General features: G+C 34.3%; 1 protein-coding gene across 1 annotated transcript; it reads right to left on the reverse strand.

Annotated features, from left to right (window-relative positions):
- Window positions 1–17,150: 17,150 nt before the first annotated feature.
- On the reverse strand, window positions 17,151–20,542 carry LOC135148332 (uncharacterized). Its single transcript, XM_064083033.1, has 3 exons — window positions 18,063–20,542; window positions 17,870–17,975; window positions 17,151–17,786 (listed from the first exon to the last, which is right to left on the reverse strand). Exons 1-3 carry the CDS (start codon window positions 20,540–20,542, stop codon window positions 17,151–17,153), a joined length of 3,222 nt encoding a protein of 1,073 aa, XP_063939103.1.
- Window positions 20,543–21,973: the final 1,431 nt, after the last annotated feature.

Below are 21,973 nucleotides of genomic sequence, written 5' to 3' on the forward strand. Positions count from 1 at the left end.
AGTTCAAAAATTTTTGAACACAATTAGGCGGTAATTTTCCCGCTTAAAATTTTTGGGCGGGAACTTTCCCCCATCATTTTGTGGTCAAAATAAATTCGACCAAAAATGGTCGAAATTATTAAATTCGACCAGAAAGGGTCGAAATTATTAAATTCGACCAAAAACGGTCGAAAGGTTTTTGGGCGGGAATTTTCCCCCCTTTATTTTCCCCTCAAAATTTTCGACCAACTAAAAAAACGGTCGAAATTATGTCTATTTTCGACCAACTAAATTCGACCGGAAATATTTTCGACCAACTAAATTCGACCGGAAATAATTTCGACCGAGTTTGGTCGAAATAAATAATTTCGACCGGTTAATTTCGACTGTTTCGACCGTTTACGGTCGAAAATAGCCGCCGGTCGAAATTATCCGGTCGAAAATAGCCGCTTTTCTTGTAGTGGTAAAAACTGCTCTAAAACAGCTCAATCACTCTAGTGGAAATCTTCATGAAGCTGTTCTCTCCACCAGAAATGCTCTTCTCACTTACCAGGAACATCTTCCTGCCAACCCATCAGCTGCTGCTATGAATATCAAGGAGGATCTGTGCTCTGCCTATTCTAAAGCTCTAGCCCTCGAGGAAATTTTCTTAAAACAAAAATCTAGAGTTCAATGGCTTGAACTTGGCGACGGAAACAACTCCTTCTTTCATCGTTCTTGTAAAGGGAGATGGAATTCTAACAAATTGTTGGCTATGGAAGATCATAATGGGAATGTTGTTACTGATCATAAAGATATTGCTGCTATTGCCACAAGTTACTTTCAAAATCTGCTTGGCTCTTCTCAGCAAGTTAATCTCATGGATTCAAATGTTGAACTCCCTCAGCTCTCTAGCAGTCAACAGCTCCTTTCAATAGAGAAGACATTCTCAACACTCTTAAACGCATGGCTAAGAAGAAGAGCCCTGGGCCGGATGGTCTTACTCCTGAATTTTATTTGGCGGCTTGGCACATCATTGGGGATGAAGTTACTAATGGAATCTTGTACATCTTTGATTCTCTTCACCTCCCTAATGCCATTAATTCTGTTGCCATCACCCTTGTTCCTAAATGCGAGAATCCCTCTAGAATGGAGCATTATCGTCTAATTTCATGCTGCAACACTCTCTACAAATGCATCACTAAGCTGCTAGCTGGGCGTATGAAACTGATAATTCCCTCACTCATCTCTCACAATCAAACTGCTTTTATTCCCAAGCGAGTTATTGGTGATAATATCATGATTGTTCAAGCGCTATGCAAAGATTACCACCGCAATGATGGCATTCCCAGGTGTGCCTTTAAATTGGATATCCACAAGGCTTTTGATAGCCTAAATTGGGATTTCCTTTTCTCTGCTATGGAACGTATGCTCTTCCCTGCTCAATTTATACTCTGGATCAAATCTTGCATAACTAAGTGTATGATCTCGATCAAGATTAATGGTGTGCTTGAAGGCTATTTCCCCTGCAAAAGTGGTCTCCGTCAAGGAGATCCACTCTCTTCGTATTTGTTTGTAATTAGCCTTGAAGTTAAACTGCTCTTCTAGCGTATCAAATCCAGAATGCTGAGCACTTCTCTTTTCATTGGCGCACTGATCAGATGAAGCTTAGTCACGTTATTTTCGCTGATGATTTGTTTCTTTTCTGCAAAGGTGAAAGTCAATCTATTAACCTTCTGCTTGACGCTGTTATGCAGTTCTCCACTTGGTCTGGCCTGAATCTTAGCCCAAGTAAATGCAGAGGATTTTTCTGTAACGTTCCTGAGAATATTATTAATGATACTCTTCAGCGATATGGTTTCAGTCGTGGTGCTTTACCCATCACTTATCTTGGACTGCCTCTCATTACTAGCAGACTTAACAATCAAATTTGCACGCCGCTGATTCAAAAAATCTGCACAAAAATTGATTGCTGGACTACAAGCATTTTAAGATATAGTGGTCGTCTTCAGCTTCTTAATACTGTACTACAAGGTGTTCAAGGATACTGGAGTATGTACCTATTCCTTCCCAAGAGTGTGCTCAAGCGTCTCCAATCAATCTTTGCCAAATTTTTATGGGCTGGTAATCTTGATGCCAAATGCCAATATAAAGTTGCATGGTCTGACTGCTGTTATACGAAGGATGAAGGTGGCTTGGGCATTAGAGATCTCTTCCTTTGCAATTCAGCTGCTATTTTGTACCAAGTTTGGAGACTCTCCCAACCTGATCCCACTTCCCTCTGGCTTATCTGGGTACACTCGTGCTTTTTAAAACACAAGGCATTCTGGACTGCTAAACTGCCCTACAAATGCCCTTGGAGCCTTCGAAAAATCTTCAACTCTCGATCTTTAGCCTTGCAGTTCATCTCTTATAGAGTGAAGATGGATTCTAAATTTAAAGCATGGCATGACCCATGGTTAACGAACCTCCCTCTGATTGAAAAATTTGGTTCTGGTTTTGTTACTATGATGGACTCAACTCCTGATGCTTTAGTCGGATCCCTAATTATTCATAACCAGTGGTCTGTTGTCTCTACAAATGACCCTCATGTTATCAGCTTCCGCAATATGCTCCAGTCTTGTCCTATTAGTACCAATGATGCTGTCCTTTGGAACGGGGACACATTAGTTAACAGAACTACCATCTTGTATGCCCTTCGACAGGTAAGTCCAACTGTCCCGTGGTGTAGATTCCTATGGCACAGATTTCACATACCTTCATGCTCTTTCATCTCCTGGCTTGCTTGCCGGAATCGTTTGCTCACTAAAGATCGTATGGAATATTTCGAAATGACTGTTCCGGACCCTACTTGCCTTTTATGCCAAAATTACAATGAAACTGTCCAACATTTATTCTCTGAATGCCCTTATACAAGCTTGATGCTGCGAGCATGTCCTTACCCTCTCACCATTAATTGGCAGAATTGGATGCAGGGCTCTTTCTTTGCTGGTAACCTCTCTCGCTTTGAGCAGAATATTGCTTATCTATTCACTTCTGTGGTAATTTACCTGACTTGATAGGAACGTAATTCGCGTATTCATGGTGGCCAAGCCATCCCAGCTTCTCAATTGTTAACTTCTGTCAAGCGTATGGTTCGTGAGAAGTTATATACTTGTGCGAGTTTTAAGAGAAGGCTACAGAATGATCCCACCCTGAGCCATATACTATACTAGTTAGTTAATTGTATTTGTTTGTAATGCTCTGGCTATCAGCTAGTCTGTTGCTTTATTTGCTTGACTAGGAGAGTCTGTTCTCTAGTCCATCGCGGGGGATGCCCCTAGACTTTGTCTTTTTGTTCATTTTCTTTATAATATTTTCATTTAGCAAAAAAAAAAAAAAAAAAAATTCATCCCACAGGATCCGTCCACAACTAATTCATGCATTTTCTTCACGAACAGAAAGAGGACCATTCTCAATTACCTCGAATAAAGGCATTTTATGATTCTAATAAACAATATCGTAAATTTTTTTGAGGGATTATAATTTAAGTATAATTTATTGAACCTCACACAAATTTTTATCTAAATTTTAAAAATATATATCAAAACAAAAATAAAAATATTTTAGGCATTTTTTTAAAATCAGATTTATATATAATTATTTAATGTGAAAAAATTGAGCATGAGGTCAGAAAGTAATAATGTTTTAAAATGTTGTGTGGTATAGCAATAAATGAAGAAATCAATGACATAATTACGTGATTACCCATTGTTTAGGACACAAATTCTTATAATCTTCGCATAATGATCATGTTTCATCCTACACACATTGAGCCTGTAATCTTATGATTGATTTTAGTTTTTGATTGGTTTAGTGTTTAAATATAAATATGCTAGAATATTATCATTGTTAAAATAAGAGATTAGATGAATTTAATATATTATTTTTAATAATATTGGTCACATGTATTGATATGCCAACTATGTTGAATGACATTTTGGTGATATTGATACTTGAAATATTAACAACATGTGGATTTTAATATATTGAAGTTAATTTTGATTTTATGAAAAATTCGGGTAAGAAAAATTAATAAGTTAATGTACAATCATTTGGATTTAAGTAAGATCTATTAAAATCTCATGGATTGCCAAGAGATTTCAACTAATATAAGATACACTAACTACAAAAGAATCCATCATTTAATTAAATCCAAAAAAAATTCTAAATATTTAATAAATTCTAAAGTATCTCAATTGAATATTATTATATTCTCATAATATAATTTTAAATTTGGATCAAATACTATTATATTTTTTCAGATAATTTTATATCCCAAGAATAAAATGTTTTCTTAATCGCAACCAAATATATCTGAATTTTATTAATAAGAATTTTAAGAATTCAAAATATACCCTTTAAAATGAACTTTATTAATAAAAAATTCCAAAATCTCGAATAAACCTATTAAATTTGTTCAAAAATATTTTTCCATAATATTATTAATCAAGACAACCACATGCAATACATAACTCAGATATGTTTTGTGGAGATCAAAGATGGAGCTCTAAATCTGGTTCTTGGCTGCTGCCTGATCTTGCCAAACTCCCAGCACCATATGAATCAATTGGAGCTTTTTTGGTCTCATGTTTTTCAGAATCTTCAGCCACAAGAAGGCTATTAGTAAAGTAGTTTGTTTGTGGAAACCCGTTCCCTTCACTAGGCCTGCTGTATATTAATAAGAAGAAATTTGTAAATATATCAAAATATATCTATAATTATTATCATATATATATATATATTAAAATTTTTAGAGCAAGAACACACCTTGTACTCAATCCAAGCCAGAGATCACAACTTTCACTGCCCATGCTCAGCTGCAGGGCCATCAACAAATTTAATTAAGTAAAAATATATAAAAGTTATGGATGATAATAAAATACATAACGAAAATATAATATTACATACAAAAATTTATTTAGCCACTCACTAATTTGACTATATTTGTTTACATATAAAAATTCTACATAATAAAATTTTTGATATTATTTATTTTGTGTATTATTGAATATATTTTTATGGCATACACACACACCCACACACACCCAAACACATGTACAAACACACATGTAGGCATAAATGGCTACCATTGTTGCTTAAATCCCTCCTAAAACAAAAAAAAAAAAGAATAAATATATATAAGTCACATATAAAGGACAGACTTATACCTTGAGGCCTTGAGGACCAGACAAAGACGGTGTAGTTAATAATACATAGATGATTAAAAAATTGGGATAGAGGAACTCTAAAATTACAACCATGCATAATTAAAGTGAACATATATTGATACCTGCAGTTGGTTAGGAACAACAGTCACCCCAGCTGCATTGCCACCAGCCGCAGCCATTTCATTCTGCACTCGGAGGAGCTCTAGTTGAGCAATACCTAAGCCTCTTTGTCTTACTCTAGGCTCTGTGTCTTTTATTCCCCTCTTCCTCCCCCTTTTAGACAATAAACTATCACTCTGTCCGGCTCCTTCACGATTACTAGCCATTACTAATTCTTTCCCACCAAAATTTTATCTAGAGAAGATTAAAAAGAAAAGAACACTAGGAGACAAAGTGAGATAATATGCAACAATGAGAAATCTCGGGACTTATATAGCTAGCTAGCCCTCTTTTAGTTTTTTTTTGATAAGCAAGCATTCATCCATTAGAAAAACAGAAAGGGTTAAAACAAACCCCCCTGCGGGCTAAGCCCAATATCCAAAAATATACAAACCAGAGTCTGTAAACTTAAATCATCAAAATACTAGAGATTAAACTGAAAGAAACTGAGCATAATAACAAGGCCCAAACAATGGCCCAAGGGAACTGAAACGTCATGAGCTAGTCGATGTCCTCGAGGCTGCATGACCACCATTGCCACCAGCCACTGATCCAGCACTGTTGCCCCCCTCAGCCTCGGCCTCCTCAGCTTCATTCATCATCCATTCCTGCTGCTGTTGGAGCTGAGCTTGCTGTGCCTCATAGTCCTCCTCGTCCACCACCATGAAATTCCCTGCTACAAGCCCTAACCCCATATCCAAGTGCCATAACTCACTCACACGACCAAAAGGTTCATAGATTCTTACCGGAGCAAAGCGAGTTGCAGCACCATCTTCCGCCAGGTATCGAGCAAGGGCATTCTGACTAGCATCCACTGTACGTTTCCTGAGCACCAGCCTTCCCAGCCTTACCCTCCTGTTGAGCTGTGGAACAAGGCTAGTGTGCCTTGGGTCCACAAACCAGCGCCAATCGTCCCATTCTCGGAGAGCCTCCGCAGCCTCAGTCTCTAGTTCAATCCGTCGGCGTCTTAGTTTGAAAGCCAACTGAAACCCTAGCATGAAGGACCACAACTCATTTGCTCTAGGGTTTATGTGACCCATTGTGCCTGAGATCATTGCGACGATCACACCATCTTCATCCCTCACTACAACACCAATGCCTGTTGTGTTGCCGTTTGGGAGGGGAGGGTTGAAAAACACAGCATGCATGCACATTGATCTTAATAAAACCCTCTTCCGGAAGTGTCCATTCTTGTGCCATACTCTCTCTCTCAGATTTGTATTATGATGAAATAACAATAGAGTGAAAATGAAGGGTGAGAACACTGGGGGGGGGGGGGGGGGGATAAATAGCTGCATTGTATTGATGAGTTGAGTCTTTTTCTCTTCCCCAAAACACCAACCCTCTTTTAGTTAGGCATATAATATCCATGCCAGTGCATCATTAGATTCTTAGATATCATTAAATTTTTTAATAATACATAATTTAGACGGTAAATGGTAAAAACAACTTGAATACAAAGATTTATTTCCATATAAGGCCGGTTTAAAAATCTATCAAGAATATATATAATATACTCTTTCTTTCCATATCATTATTTCTAAAACTGATATTATTATTAAAAAATTTCAATTTTAGTATATATCTTATGTACCATGTATTAGATAACAATGGAAGATTTTTGTCCCTTCTCTTTTATTTGATGTAAATATGAATTAAGATAATATCACTTCATAAACTTTAATGATTTATGATCATGGTAATCTTGCCACAATTATATAAAAATAAGAAATATCAAATATCAATAGATTCTCATATTCTATGGAGTAGGTGAATATCTCTATTTTCTTAAATATGATGATCGTTTTTCTCAATATTATATAACAAAATATACATATAAAGGTCATTGGATTGTCAGTTTCTACATTCTTGACCCTTGTATATATATGATCAATATTTTTGAAAGAATATAATTGATATCTTATATATGCTCAAATCATGAGATTTTAATTGGATTGTTTGAGACAAATATTTTGATCATCTATGAGAAAGCTCTTCTTCACAAATATAATTGATGGTAAAACTTTTAATTTGCTTATACAAGTTTTCACCATGAATAATATATAATTAGCAATCCCTTTTAGATATATGGATGATCTATGAGAAAATTTTTATCTATTACAATAGGTATTGAAGGCCTACCGATTTAAAGCATATATTAGTAATGAAAGAATTTTTTGGTTCAATTTAATCACATTTTAGAATTTTGGTATATTTAGTTTTTTTTAAAATTCATTAGAAAAATAATTGTATGCAAATAAAAAAATTATTGTACTACATAATATGTGAATATTAAGTCAAAATATGAAAGTATTCTTATCAATTTGATGATAATGGACTAGATTTTCATAAAATGTTTAATAATATTTGATTTTCATAATTTTTTTAAAATATAGTAATATTATGCGTGTGTGTGTCTTTTTAAATTTCAAAAATAGTATATATTTCATAAGTGTGAGACTTAAAAGCTTCTTTTTTTCTAAATAAATATATTATTCATTCTTGATATCAATCAAAACACAATAGCATGTTAATTGGATCATTTATCACGTTTATAATATCAGAACTAAATACATATTTCACGTAATCACCAATTCATCATAGCAATTAGATCATATATTGTCACATTCTGCATATTTAACAATATATATTCACATTCTAGACACGATTATAGTGTCACATCATATTAAAGTAGACTTTAAAAGGTTTAATTTTTTTTTGTTCATCTAAATTTGACTTATGGATCGAAAGATACAACCAAAGCAGTTTTCTAACTCTGTTATCCACATATTATAACACATCAAACAAATAGCATAAATCACATAGCACATAAGGTTACCCATCCTATCTATTGTTACATCAAGTCTCGGGTTAAAAATAATTTTTCGGAAATTTTTAAACATTTTTCCAAATTAAAATGAATAAGAATCAATTTTGGAATATATAATGAAGCTCATTTTACTGAAATTGAACTTCAAACAATTAATAATAATTAACCAAATGTTAATCATAATTTAGAAATATATTTATGACTTGAAACTATTTTTCGCAAATTTTAAATCAAAAGGAATAATTAAATCCAATTAATTAATCAATTAAAATAAATTAATAAATAATTAGAATAATTAATCAATTAGTATACAAATTAATTGACTAATTAAAATTATCAATCACTAATTAAAATTAATTAATTAATTAATTTAAATATATTTTTGAATAAAAAATAATTAGAAAACAATATTGAAATTAAAACAAATAATTAAAAAGATTTTGAAAAATATAAAACCAAAAGGTTTGATTTGTAGAGTTTTAGAAGTTGTATGAGGCTAAAATGTAAACTTTAACAGTTGGGTGACCAATTTGTAAAATACACAAAACTATGGATCAAAATGATGTTGTCGCCGTCCCTCCCTCGAGGTCGTGCCGCTACTGCCATGAAGCTCCCTTGGTAGCTTTACCATCGCCGAGATGGCCACCAAATTAGGGGCACAACCACCTCCCTGGAAACGCTCCCCCACAGACTCGCGAAAGGATTGTCCAATTAGCTGGCAAAGCTTAATTCTCCGACGAGCTAAGATTCGACCTCCTCCATTCAATTCAAACATATAAAACGACTTCCCACAACACCCTGATCATAATAGAAACCTTCAATACTTCCCAGATTCACAAAATAAGAAACCCCCAATTTCCGATTAAGAACATTCAAACATTCAAAGAACCCTAATTTTTAAATTCAAGAATCAAACAACGATTTGAGCATGTTATTGGACCTCAAATTCAAAGTATAATATATGAAAATGAATGGTAGGAGATGCTCTACAACATGGAATCATCGAATCACATAAACAAGGTCATTTACAAAAATTCATAATTTAAATCGTATAATTTCAACAAAATGTCAAAATATTATAAAATCACATGTTGAATTTGCACTGAAATCAATGATTAAACTAGATTCTACGCGTCGAGAGCTTCGATTTCAATATTCATATGCCTCCATCGGACTCCAATGACGTCTTCAAATCCTCGTTTGATTGTGAAGAACACGAAGAACGTAGTTCGTTTTGCATGAATGGAATATTCTCGATTACTATTAATTAAAAAAATATTTATATATGTTGCCGTTGTAAATTCTTATGACAGAAACAAACTTTCCGTCATAAGTTCGGGCGGTAGAAGATCCGTCCTAAGTTATCCATCGTAAATACCCTGTTTGTTGTAGTGTATAATTGTGTATTGGTGTTTGTTAGAATATGCCTTGAATCGGTTTTGGGCCTATATTATGGGCTTTTCTGTAGCCTATTATCTGGGCTTTTCTGTAACCCTAAAAGTAATATATAAACTCTCTAGGTCATACTTTCGGGGTGATAACCTAAAAAGATATGCTGTAGCCGTATGCTGTAGTCATGTGTTGTAATCTGTGTCCTAAAGATCAATAAAACTTTTCTCTTCTGCCTATTTGTGTTCTTCCTTTACATTTATTATAATCTTTCTTACTTCCGTTATAACAGTGTTCAAGCTTATGTCCGATGACTATCTTTTATATGAGTCGGTAAATGACTAAATTCATCCGGCCCACAGAATTCGTCCTTTAACTAACTCATGCATTATCTTCATGAATACAAAGAGGACCATTCTTAATTATCCCAAATTAAGGCAATTTATGATTCCAATAAACAATATCGTAATGACGGCATATAATTTAAGTGTAATTTATTGAACCTCACACAAATTTCTATCAAAATTTTAAAAATATATATCAAAACTACAATAAAAATATTTTAGACCTTTTTTTAGAATCGGATTTATATATAATTATTTAATGTGAAAAAATTGAGCATGAGTTTAGAATGTAATAGTGTTTTTTGTTAAATTTTTGAGTGATATAACAATAAATGAAGAAATCAATTACATAATTAGAGAAAAGTTCTATGGAGATCATAAAATTTGGAGACCGCGGAGACTAAATCCCAGCTGTTCATTTTCTTATCATCAACGCTTGCCCTTTTTTTGTTTAGTTTATTTTTTAATTAATATTTTGAAACAATAAGCACGCTTTTCATATTTTGTGCACTAGTCAAGCTTCAGTTATTATGCATTTATATTTTTAGGAGAGTGGTTACTCCACATGTCCTGCGCTGCATATTCATTTGTTAGGGGGTGCCATTCATTTGTTCTTGATCACATTGTGACATATCCAGACACTTTGCCTACTTTGTCCAGCATTGTGTCTACTTTGTCTGCTTTGTCCTGCACTCTATCTCCTTTGTCCTGCATAGTTGAAGTAAACCTAAAAAAATTAAGAATATCAGATTTCATGGAAATTAACATTTTAAAAGACATTCTTAATTTTATATGCTTTGTTATGTTTGATAAATAGATACTGTAGACCCATTATACTTAATTTCATATTAAAAATATTCGTTTTAATCGGAAGATATCCATAACATGCCAAATATCCTTCCAAAATTTTAAAAATCAAAGATAGAGCATGAAATTGTAGGATAATGTCCTGCACCAGCAAGATATATTCACAAAACGAAAATCTGTAGGATAATGTCATGCACCAACAAGATATAATCAAAAAGTGGAATAAGCAAGATGGAAAAAGAATACTAAGTTTGTACTGTACTACTGTACCATGCAACTCATTTAGAGACATACGATTTTTATAATAGTTTTGTAGTTTCCTTATCATAAAATTTGATATAAAAATATAAAATTGTTTAGCACATGTATTCATGATTATAAGTCTTTCACAGGTCACTCAAAAAGACAGGATTAAAAAGAAAAGATTGATAAGAAATATATGTCACGATATTGTTGTGCACATATGTCATTTTGATTGATTCACGTTGAGAGAATTAGAAGATTATCCCCGGTGTGTGCTTTCGATTCTGTAACTGCCGATGATGTTGTGCCAGATGAAGAAGTAGCAATTATCACGGCTCTAATACATTACCATCATTTGTTTTGTTTTACAAAATTAAAAAAAATATTAAACGACTTTTAATTCTGACCGTATTTAAAAACCATCCAAAGGTAGTTTACTAGGTCTCCATGGTCTCTAAAGAATATGAGTCTCCAAGGAGCCCAACTCTATAGTAATTATGTGATTACCCACTGTTTAGGACACAATTAAATTCTTATAATCTTGCACAATGGCCATGTTTCATCCTACACACATAAAGTCTCTAATTTTATGTTTGGTTTTAGTTTTTGATTGGTTTAGTGTTTGAATATAAATACGTTAGAATATTATCATTGTTGAAATAAGAGATTAGATGAATTTAATATATGTTTATCATTTGTAATAATATTGGCCACATGTATTGATATACCAACACATTTTAGTGATATTAATACTTAAAATATTAATAATATGTGGATTTTAATATATTGAAGTTAATTTTGATTTTATGGAAAATTCGGGTGAGAAAAATTAATAAGTTAATGTACAATCATTCAGATATAAGTAGGATCTATTAAAATCTCAGGGATTGTCAAGAGAGAGAACTAATATAAAATAAACCAACTCCAAAAGAATCCATCAGTTAATTAAATCCAAAAAAAATTCTAAATATTTAATAAATTCTAAAGTATCTCAATTCAATATTATTATATTTAATAAAAATTTTAAAAATTCAAAATAAACCCTTTAAAATGAACTTTATTAATAAAAAATTCCAAAATCTGGAATAAAGCTATTAAATTTGTTCAAATATGTTTTACCATAATATTATTGATCAAGACAACTACATGCATTACATAACTCAGATCTATTTTGGGGAGCTCAAAGATGGAGCTCTAAATCTGGTTCTTGGCTGCCTGATCTTGCCAAACTCCCGGCACCGGATGAATCAAATGGAGCTTTCTCGGTCTCATGTTTTTCCAAATCTTCGCCCACAAGAAGATTATTAGTAAAATAGAAGTAGTTTGTTTGTGAAACCCGTTGCCTTCACTAGGCATGCTGTATATTAATAAGAAGAAATTTATAAATATATCAAAGTATATCTAAATTAAATTCAAATATATGTATCAAAATATTTACAGCAAGAACACACCTTGTACTCAATCCAATAGGGAGATCACAACTTTCACTGCCCATCACTACTAGAAATTTGTCAATAGACATCGGCTAAAAAGCGATGTCTATGTAAAATCGGACCGATGTCTTCGTGGGTGATGAGAAAAGTAAGTGCATTACACATCGCTTTCTAGCCGATGTCTATAACCTGTTTACACATCGTTTAATATGACAATCTGATGTATTTTTTAACAGTAGATACCTTCACTATAATTTCAGTTCCTCATTCCTATGCCCTCTATATCATTTTAAACTTGTCACATGCTTAATTAAATGATACTTTAACATCTTAAAACTTGTAAAATAGATGTATATGATAACCTTTTACATCATGCTTTTATAGGAAGTGATGTGGTACCCTTCTTTTCTTTAAGAAAGCGATGTCTTTGTTCTTGTTTTACATCAGTGATTTTTATACTCTGATATCTATTATATAGTTTAACATCAGGCTTTTTCTTGTTAACTGATATGTATTCATTCTTATGACATCGCTTACTAAGTGATGTAAATGTTACTTTTAAATTGCCATGAATCCTCCTGTTTCTTATGAATCCCCCTGTTTCATTTAAATTTCCAACAAATTCCAAAACAACACCAAAGCTATACTAATTAAACAACCAATTACCAATGTCTAGCCTACCATAACAGAACTAAAACAAAACTAGCTAGCAAAACAATACTTCCGCAAAAGCCAAATATATTACCATCAATCATTACCAATCAAATTACATCCCACAATCAAAGAAACTGCACAAATCCTAAATATTAACCAAGCAACCATAATTTACAAGCAGTTCACCACGTGCTCCAGCAACCATAATTTACCAACTACATTTCCCTCCATTTATCAACAAAATCTACTTAGCTAGCTAGTGTCACTGTCTTACATAAACTGAACTAATTAAAGGAAACTAAAGTTCTCCAATAAACCAAAGGCCTGTTTATAAGAAGGACTCGATATGGCTAAGTGTCTCAAACCGAACCTCGTCAAGCTCAGCCTTGGAACAAATCACTTTTCGATTCTTGGATGCCCACTGAAAAATGTAAAACAATAACATTGAATTATACCTAAATTTATATGTACACCATTTAATTATATCAACAATGGATTAGGCAAAGAAAAATACCCTTTTAAAAAATGTCATTTCATTGTCCATGACAATCTCTTTCATATACCGCATAATAACATAGCCGCATTCAGTTCCACCGGGCTGTTTAGGACATCCCTATTTAACCAAAAAAAACTCAAAATAGTAAGTAAAGTAATGCCCCTGGTTCTAAGCATCAGTAGCACAAATTGTTAAAAATAAATACGAAAGCTTACTGTAATATATTTGAAGCTTGGGGCTTTATTTCCCCTTCCGGCCTGAACATTGAAAGTAATCACAGCCCTGTCATCTTGGCAGTGTTAATAATGCACATGCATTTATATCTCCATAAGAAAGATAATCCAATAATACCTTGATATTGCTTTTTCCAAGTTGGGGAAACTAGTTGAACGAGGCAGAGGATTAAGTATGAAAACCTCGCCACCCCAAAACAGAACCAATACCCAATGGAAACTATTTTTAACAAATATTTATGAAAAACACAATTACTATCAAAATCATATAAATTTTATTTTCAGTCATGTAAAAAACTAAATAAAAGAGATTTATAATAAATAAGAAAACACTTAAGCTACTTACTTGCTATTATGCGGCATCAAAAAGAGACGATCAGGATTACCCTCTTTAAATCGATTAACCAAGTTATCTTCAAAAGAATTGTTCATCAAGTTCAGCGAGGCTCCAGGATCACAAAAAGCAAATTGATCCTTAGTGCCATTTTCACGAACCACGCAATGCAAGTATCTACATTGTAAATGAAATGAAATTATATAAAATTACACGAATATGAATTATAACTAAACAACAGTCATGATCTAGAAGACAGTAATTAAAAAAAGTTTACTCACGCCATGTATGCAGCAATTGCTGCTTGGCCAATCATATTAAACTCCAGCAAGGCGACTATGTTTTCATACAAGATGAAGATTCTTTTCTCGATACCAAACACCTCAGCATCACACGGGATTTGAATTGAGTCTCCGGAGGATTGCATAAATGTTGTTGCATATTTATACAACAACCGAAAGCGTTTTGGAACATTTTTATTGATCTCCATGTTATGAAACAAGGACTGGACTTTATCTAACTCGGTTTTAGGTTCCTTTACTTTCCGTTTACCTTTCTGAAAAATGAACAAAATTAATTTAAAACAAAATATAGGGGTAACATATATAATAGTACAATCCAGTACAACAATTATGTTAAAGTACACACCATAGTAGGAATAGTAGGAGGGGCATTTGGGAATATGATCAAGTCGCGGGGCCATGAGACGTACGAGCCAACAGCTTGCTCTACTGTTTCAATCTCACCTGGTACCGGTTTAGGAATCTTGGCTTGTCCTTGAATTGGGCCATCCACTGAGACGCGAACACATCCAGGCTCTATCGGCACTCCATGTATAGATTTGTTCATGTTATCATCATCAAACAACAAACCAAATGCCACTTTATTTTCTATTGTGCCTACAGCCAACTCACATTTTCGTGGACCGGCCTACACACATATATTTAAACAATTATGACGAATGCTTGAAATATGTTGAGCTAAATTGAATAAATGTGCTAGTTATTTTACCTTATTCTCTGGTGGATTAGGTTCCAAGTCAACTTCAATCATCTCTGGTTCCAGTTTTTTCACCACCTCTGTCTTAGCTTCTTTGACAGTGTTTGCCTCACAACTTGCTTTATCAGAAGCAATAGGAGATGAAATATTTGCTTTGCTGAGCAAGGCCTTCATTTCAGCCATCTCCTGCCTTGTCTTCTCCATTTCCATGGCCATCTCTTTCTTGGCTTTCTCCAGCTCCGCGTCCCTCTCTCGATCCCTCTCCAACAACTCAGCTTTGGTGATTCTATTTCTTCTTCCTGGTGGTATATTAAAAAAAATTGACGGGCTCACAAAGCCTCCAACTCCTCGAACCCTCCCCGAATGTTCAGGAGTTTGTAGGGCCGTAGTCAACACATCTCGACTCCCAGAAGGAGTGAATTCCCCCTTACTTTGCTGCTCTAGTAAAATATTCTGACATGAAAAATATGAACATACAAATCATCATCTAGTGAACCTCATCATCAATATTAACTTTAATTTTACGAGCCTTTTAATTATAAATACTCACAATTCTTTTTCCTATTTCAGCTAGGTCTGAATCCTCATCATTAGCATCATCAGCCTCATCATCATCATCAGCATTATCATTATCATCATCAATTTTAATTTTACGAGCCTTTTGCCACATGAGAGCCCGATCAGGTTCTTCATCGGCAGCCAAAGTTCCTTTCTTGATCTGATTAAAATCAAAAAAAAATTAAAAAGGCCAAGATATGTAAAATACAATTATTTAGGTTCAATGCTTAAAATACAACTATTTTTATACCTCTTCTTCCAATAATCCAATGTAACCCTTTCTTGATGTCCGGTGAGGATATTTTCGATTACTCACCCTCAGCTTTTGTTTTTCACTAAAAGACTTCAAATATTTTAAATAATATTAGAATACTATTTTTCAGAATATAAAAAGACATTTATATCACAATAAAGCAGAACATAAAATATATTTCGTACCAGAAATTTCGAGGTAGTCCTCTCAGCAACAAAATTTTTCCAAGCCTCCTTTCCAACAAAAGCATACTTCTTTGGAGGCTTTCGTAATTTCTTCTTCTGCCCAAGATACGGCCTCACATAATCTCTTGTTAAATTTGCTTTAAAATTCCTCCACTTTGTTCCTGCAGACCTGATCAACCCCTTCTCAAGTTGCTTAGGAACTTTAAATGTCTCCTGCAACCAATGTTAATTGACAAAATTTACAAAATTATACTCTAAATGAGTAGAAGAAAATGCAAAATTTACAAAATGCATAGGAGATTACTTATTTTTATACCTTCACATCAATCCATATTTTCTCCTTTAGTTCATCAGGTACCTTTGACCAGTTAGGATAATCAATCGGAATCATTGTCCTAGCCAACATTCCAGTGTAGGATTGTAGACTGTGCCTTGCATCCCCTGTAGGAACTCCATGTGCATTACATGAAACCTTTGTTTTCTTGCCCTGCGCCTTCCTCACCACCACTTTATACATAGCAGAAACCCCTCGGGCACCCCCACGCTTTTTCTTTGCTGTTTCTGATGTTGTAACTGTTGCATCCGTTTCCTCCACAGAATTCACATTTTCTCCCTGAGGTTCTGTTGTCAGCTCCAACCTTTTATCTGATGCCTCATCCGACTTTTTGGAGTCTTCATGGAATTGTACTTTGGTTTTTTGCTTTTTATTTGCCATTTATCTTCTTCAATCTGAAAATGAAACATATATAATCCATTAGTCACAGGCATAAATACGAGCAATTACAGGATAAGCAGTTATAAAGTTACATAAGCCTACATAAGCCGTTACAAAATTGTAAAAATGCATAACTAAACAGTTACAGAGTGAAATATACATAACTAAACATTTACACAGAGTGAAATATGCATAACTAAACATCATCACAAAATTACAGGAGTCTAATTACACAGAGTAAATTACAAAGTTGCATCACATATATTACATGACTTGAAATAATATTATCACAGAGTAAATTACAAAGTCTCATCACAAAATTAACTATTACATGACTTGAAATAATGTTATCACTTCTTAACCCAAGTGCCCTTAATATTTTCTCTAATACTTTTCTCAACATCATCACCGACATCACATGTAGGAATTTGGCAGCAGAATGGAGGATTTTCCATGGTTGTGTCTCCTAAATCATCATCGTTATACACCTCTTGGTAGTCTCGAGTTGTAGAGGTTAATACGACGGACCACTTGGCATCCACCGGATCTTCAATATAATAAACTTGCTTTACTTGATCTATAGACACGTATTTATCTCTCTTGTGGCCTTGTCGACTTAGATCGACAAGTGTGAACCCAAGATCATCCACCTTAATTCCCTTGTCATTGTCCGCCCAATTACATAAAAACAGTGGGGCTTTGAATGCATGATAATCCAGCTCCCATATATCTAGGATAACACCATAAAATGTCAAGTCACTTTCTACGGGGTTTAAATCTTTAGCGCTAGACACTTGGACAGTTTTAGCAACTAAAGACACTCCGCTGTTTTGAACTACCCTCACATTGTCTCGCTGTTTTGTAAAGTATCGGACCCCGTCTACTAGATAAGCTTCGTAAGTCATAACTGAAAATGATGGTTTTCCAGCTATCCATCTTACTGTCTCTGAAACTCCTCCAGGATTCTCCACCATTTCACTACTGACCTACACATTTCATAAACAGAAATTATCCTAAATTACTATAGAGAAAATAAATTAGGCACAAATGAAACTATAAAAATACTAACTTTTTCTAGAAACCAATCAGCAAAACTGTTATTGTGCTCTCTCAAGAGCCAATGAACGCTTTTCTTTTTCCCACGATGGATTTCCTCTAGATACTCCTTATGCATTCTGCCAAAAATTATATATTCATTAAAGAAGTAGTTTATACAGAATGTATATATTAATTGAACAGCCACAAAATTAAAAAAATCTTACAAGATATATGGCTGTACTTCAAGGTTGTTTAGAAGAACGTGTAAATGAGCTTCATCCCTCTCTTTTTCTTCGATTGATTTTATTACCGCAACAGATAATGGACCACTTAACTTGCCTTCATCTTTGCGAAGACCAGCAGTGGTGCAAGTTTGCTTGACAAACTCTTGGCAGAATTCAATCGATTCTTCTCCAAGATAACATTCTGCTATACAACCTTCGGGGTAGTAACGATTGCGTACGTAACTCTTCAACACCTTATTAAACCTCTCAAATGCATACATCCATCTATAGAAGACTGGCCCACATAACCGTAATTCCCGAACCAAGTGCACTATGAGATGTATCATTACATCAAAAAATGATGCAGGAAAAATTTTTTCTAGCTCGCACAAAGTTACTATTACATCTGATTGCAATTTATCTAGTTTAGATACGTCGACAACTTTGCTGCATAAAGCATTAAAGAAGAAACACAATCTAATTATTGTGACCCTGACTTTTTTTGGAAGTACCGCGCGAATTGCAATAGGAAGTAATTGTTGAAGTAGGATGTGGCAATCGTGGGACTTCAACCCAAACATTTTTAATTCTTCCATGGAAACACAGTTTTTAATGTTTGACGCGTGTCCATAAGGAAGTTTCATGTGCATTAACGATGACAACATCTTCTTCTTTTCTGCCTTGGACAAATTAAAAATCGAAGGAGGTAAATAGGTCTTTCTTTCTCCTTTTTGTGGAGCTAGATCAGCCCTAACCCCCATGTCAATCATGTCAAGACGAGAAGCTTCACTATCTTTAGACTTATGTTTCATATTCAGTAGTGTGCCAATCAAGCTATCACACACGTTTTTCTCCACGTGCATAACATCTAGACAATGACGGACATGGTGAAATTTCCAATACTCTAACTCGAAGAAAATTGACTTTTTCTTCCATGGACAGTCAACCTTCTTTGACTTCCTTACTTCTTTCCCAAACTGAAATTCAATTTTTTCTTGCTGCAATAAAACCTCTTCTCCCGAAAGAGGTTGACGTGCCTGCCCTAATTCTTGTTGTCCATTAAAAGCAGCTTTTTGCTTCCTATATGGATGATTTCTAGCCAAGTAACGTCGATGACCTTGGTAACACATCTTCCTACTATGGCTTAAATACTTTGCAACAGTATCATCACCACATATTGGACAAGACATATAACCTTTATTAACACATCCGGACAGATTTCCATATGCGGGAAAGTCGTTTATTGTCCACAATAAAATTGCTTTTAAAGTGAAATACGACTTAGTGTGTGCATCATAGACATTTGGTTCACCTTCCTCCCACAACTTCTTTAAATCATCGATTAGAGGCTGTAAATATACATCAAGGTCATTACCAGGCTCATGAGGACCGGGAACTAAAACTGTTAGCATCATAAACTTCCTCTTCATGCATAACCACGGAGGAAGATTATAAGTCACTAGTACTACTGGCCAACAAGTGTATCTATTGGTTAGACCGTTATTATGCGGGTTTATACCATCTGCAGACAACGCCAAGCGAATATTTCTTGCCTCACTACCGAAGGCAGGCCACCTATAGTCGATATTTCTCCAAGAAGGAGAGTCGGCTGGATGCCGCATCTTTCCATCTTCTATTCGCTGCTTTGCGTGCCAGGTAATCAGTTCAGATGTAGAAGGAGATTTAAACATTCGCTTCAATCTCGGAATAATTGGAAAATACCACATTATTTTAGCAGGAACATTAATCCTTACTTTACCATCCTTTCCTAACTTCCAGCGAGATAGACTACACTTAGGACACTTAGAAGCATCAACATATACCCCCCGATATAGTATGCAATCGTTTGGACATGAGTGGTACTTTATGTATTCTAGGCCTAAGTTGGATAATGTTTTCTTGGCTTCATATGCATTAGGTGGCATCACATTTTCCTTAGGAAGGAGAGAGCCAACAGTAGACAATAAATCTGTAAAGGCGCTATCACTAATTCCAAACCTTGCTTTCCAATTATGCAGTTTTAGCATCGACTCCAATTTGGTACATTCACTACCCTCATACAAAGGCTGTTGAGCATCAGCCACAAATCTCCTAAACTGATACGACTCATTATTGTACTCACTCGAATTATACGCAGCATCACAAACATTGACTGTTTGTGATGCATGACCAGGGGAATGCATCGATGCAGGGTCAAGCGTAGGTGCAGGGCTAGGGGCATTGTCATGAACTGTTGATCCAGTGATTCCACACCCTTGTGTGTGCCAAATCCAATCAAGGTATCCCAAACTAAAACCGTATTCATATAAATGTCCCCTAATAATCTTAACTGCAAATTTTTTAAAGTTAACACATCTTTTGCAGGGGCATGGGATTTTTTTAGTATCACTAGCATTTTCCTCGGCAAATATTAAAAACTCTTCAACCCCGATTTCATAGTCAAGTGTATCCCTATCTTTGAAAATCCAAGACTTGTCCATGTTATTCTCAAACTACCTGATTGTCAAATATGATATCAAATTACATGGTAACAAAGATCCAAACACAATATACAATTACATTTACAAACTAAACAAACACAAATATATTTACACAGCTGTGCATAAAACATAAAAAACAAATCCCAAGCTCTAAACATATATAACACAGTACATAAAAAAGAAACCCCAAGCTCAAAACATATATAAAACATATATACAACTACACGTTTAATTTTCACATGCATACATATAACTACAAAAAGTTATACTTGCAACCGAAACATTTATATAAATATAAAGAAGAATATAGAAGAATATATATACCTAAAACCCAGCAGCTTCGAAACCCAGCACCTCCAAAATCCAGCAGCTATCCAGCAGCTTCGAAAACCCAGCAACTACCCTAATCTCCAAGCTTCAAATCTCCAAGCTTCAAAGAACCCTAATCTCCAAGCTCCACTCGACCCTAAGCTTGAAGATCGAACCTTAAGCTTGAACACAGCAGCTTCGAATCGCGCACAAATCGCACCTAGGGTTTAGAAGAGAGGGAATCAGTTAATAGAACATTTGAAAGGGGGTTTAGAAGAGAGGGAATCACTTAATAGAATATTAAACCAAGAACGAGGATTGAAGGACTGAAAGATTGAAGAAAATCGCATACCTAGGTTTAGCTGTCGAGAGAAAGGGGGAAGAGCTGCTGTCTGAAAGAAATATGTATATATGTCCCGATTGTTTTCTTTTGAATGCTTTTGTTTTAATTTTGATTTATTTTTAATGTTTTTTTATTGTTTTATACTGAGGCGGGAGTGAATGATATGTTAAAGGGGGGGAAAACAGTAGGGGGAACTAATTAAAAAATTGACTAAGGGCGGGGGAGCGGAGGGCGCGGGCTTTAATATTTTTAAAATTCAGATTAGACATCGCTTAATAAACAATGTGATGTGAAAAAATTTTAAAGTGAGAGCTTAGACATCACTTATGTTAAGGACTGATGTAAAGATACCAGAAAGACATCACATATAAAACGAGCGATGTAAAAAAGGCATTTTACATCGGTGACACTTCCGACTGATGTCTAATGTGCGATGTCTATTGACGAATTTCTAGTAGTGCATGCTCATCTTGAGGGCCATCAATAAATTTAATTAAATAAAAATATATAAAAGTTATGGATGATAATAAAATATATAACAAACTATAATATCACATACAAAATTTCTTTAGCGACTCACTAATTTCACTATATTTGTGTATATATAAAAAAACTTATACATAAATAATTTTTTTTGATATTATTTATTTTGTATATTATATATTCAATATATTTTCATGACACATACACACACAAACACACACATACAACGATAAATATTAACGACTATCATTGTTGCTTAAATCCCGCTTAAAATAAAAAAAAAAGGAATAAATATA

Source organism: Daucus carota, chromosome 8 (assembly GCF_001625215.2).
Source record: "Daucus carota subsp. sativus chromosome 8, DH1 v3.0, whole genome shotgun sequence".
NCBI classification, from domain to species: domain Eukaryota; kingdom Viridiplantae; phylum Streptophyta; class Magnoliopsida; order Apiales; family Apiaceae; genus Daucus; species Daucus carota.

Excerpts from the sequence above, each read along its gene's own strand:
- LOC135148332 (XM_064083033.1), bottom strand. The coding sequence starts at position 20,542 with ATGGACAAGTCTTGGATTTTCAAAGATAGGGATACACTTGACTATGAA. Across the intron at positions 17,976-18,062 it reads GAAGTACAGCCATATATCTT|AATGCATAAGGAGTATCTAG; the intron begins GTAAGATTTTTT and ends AATTTTTGGCAG. Across the intron at positions 17,787-17,869 it reads CTGATTGGTTTCTAGAAAAA|GTCAGTAGTGAAATGGTGGA; the intron begins GTTAGTATTTTT and ends TGAAATGTGTAG.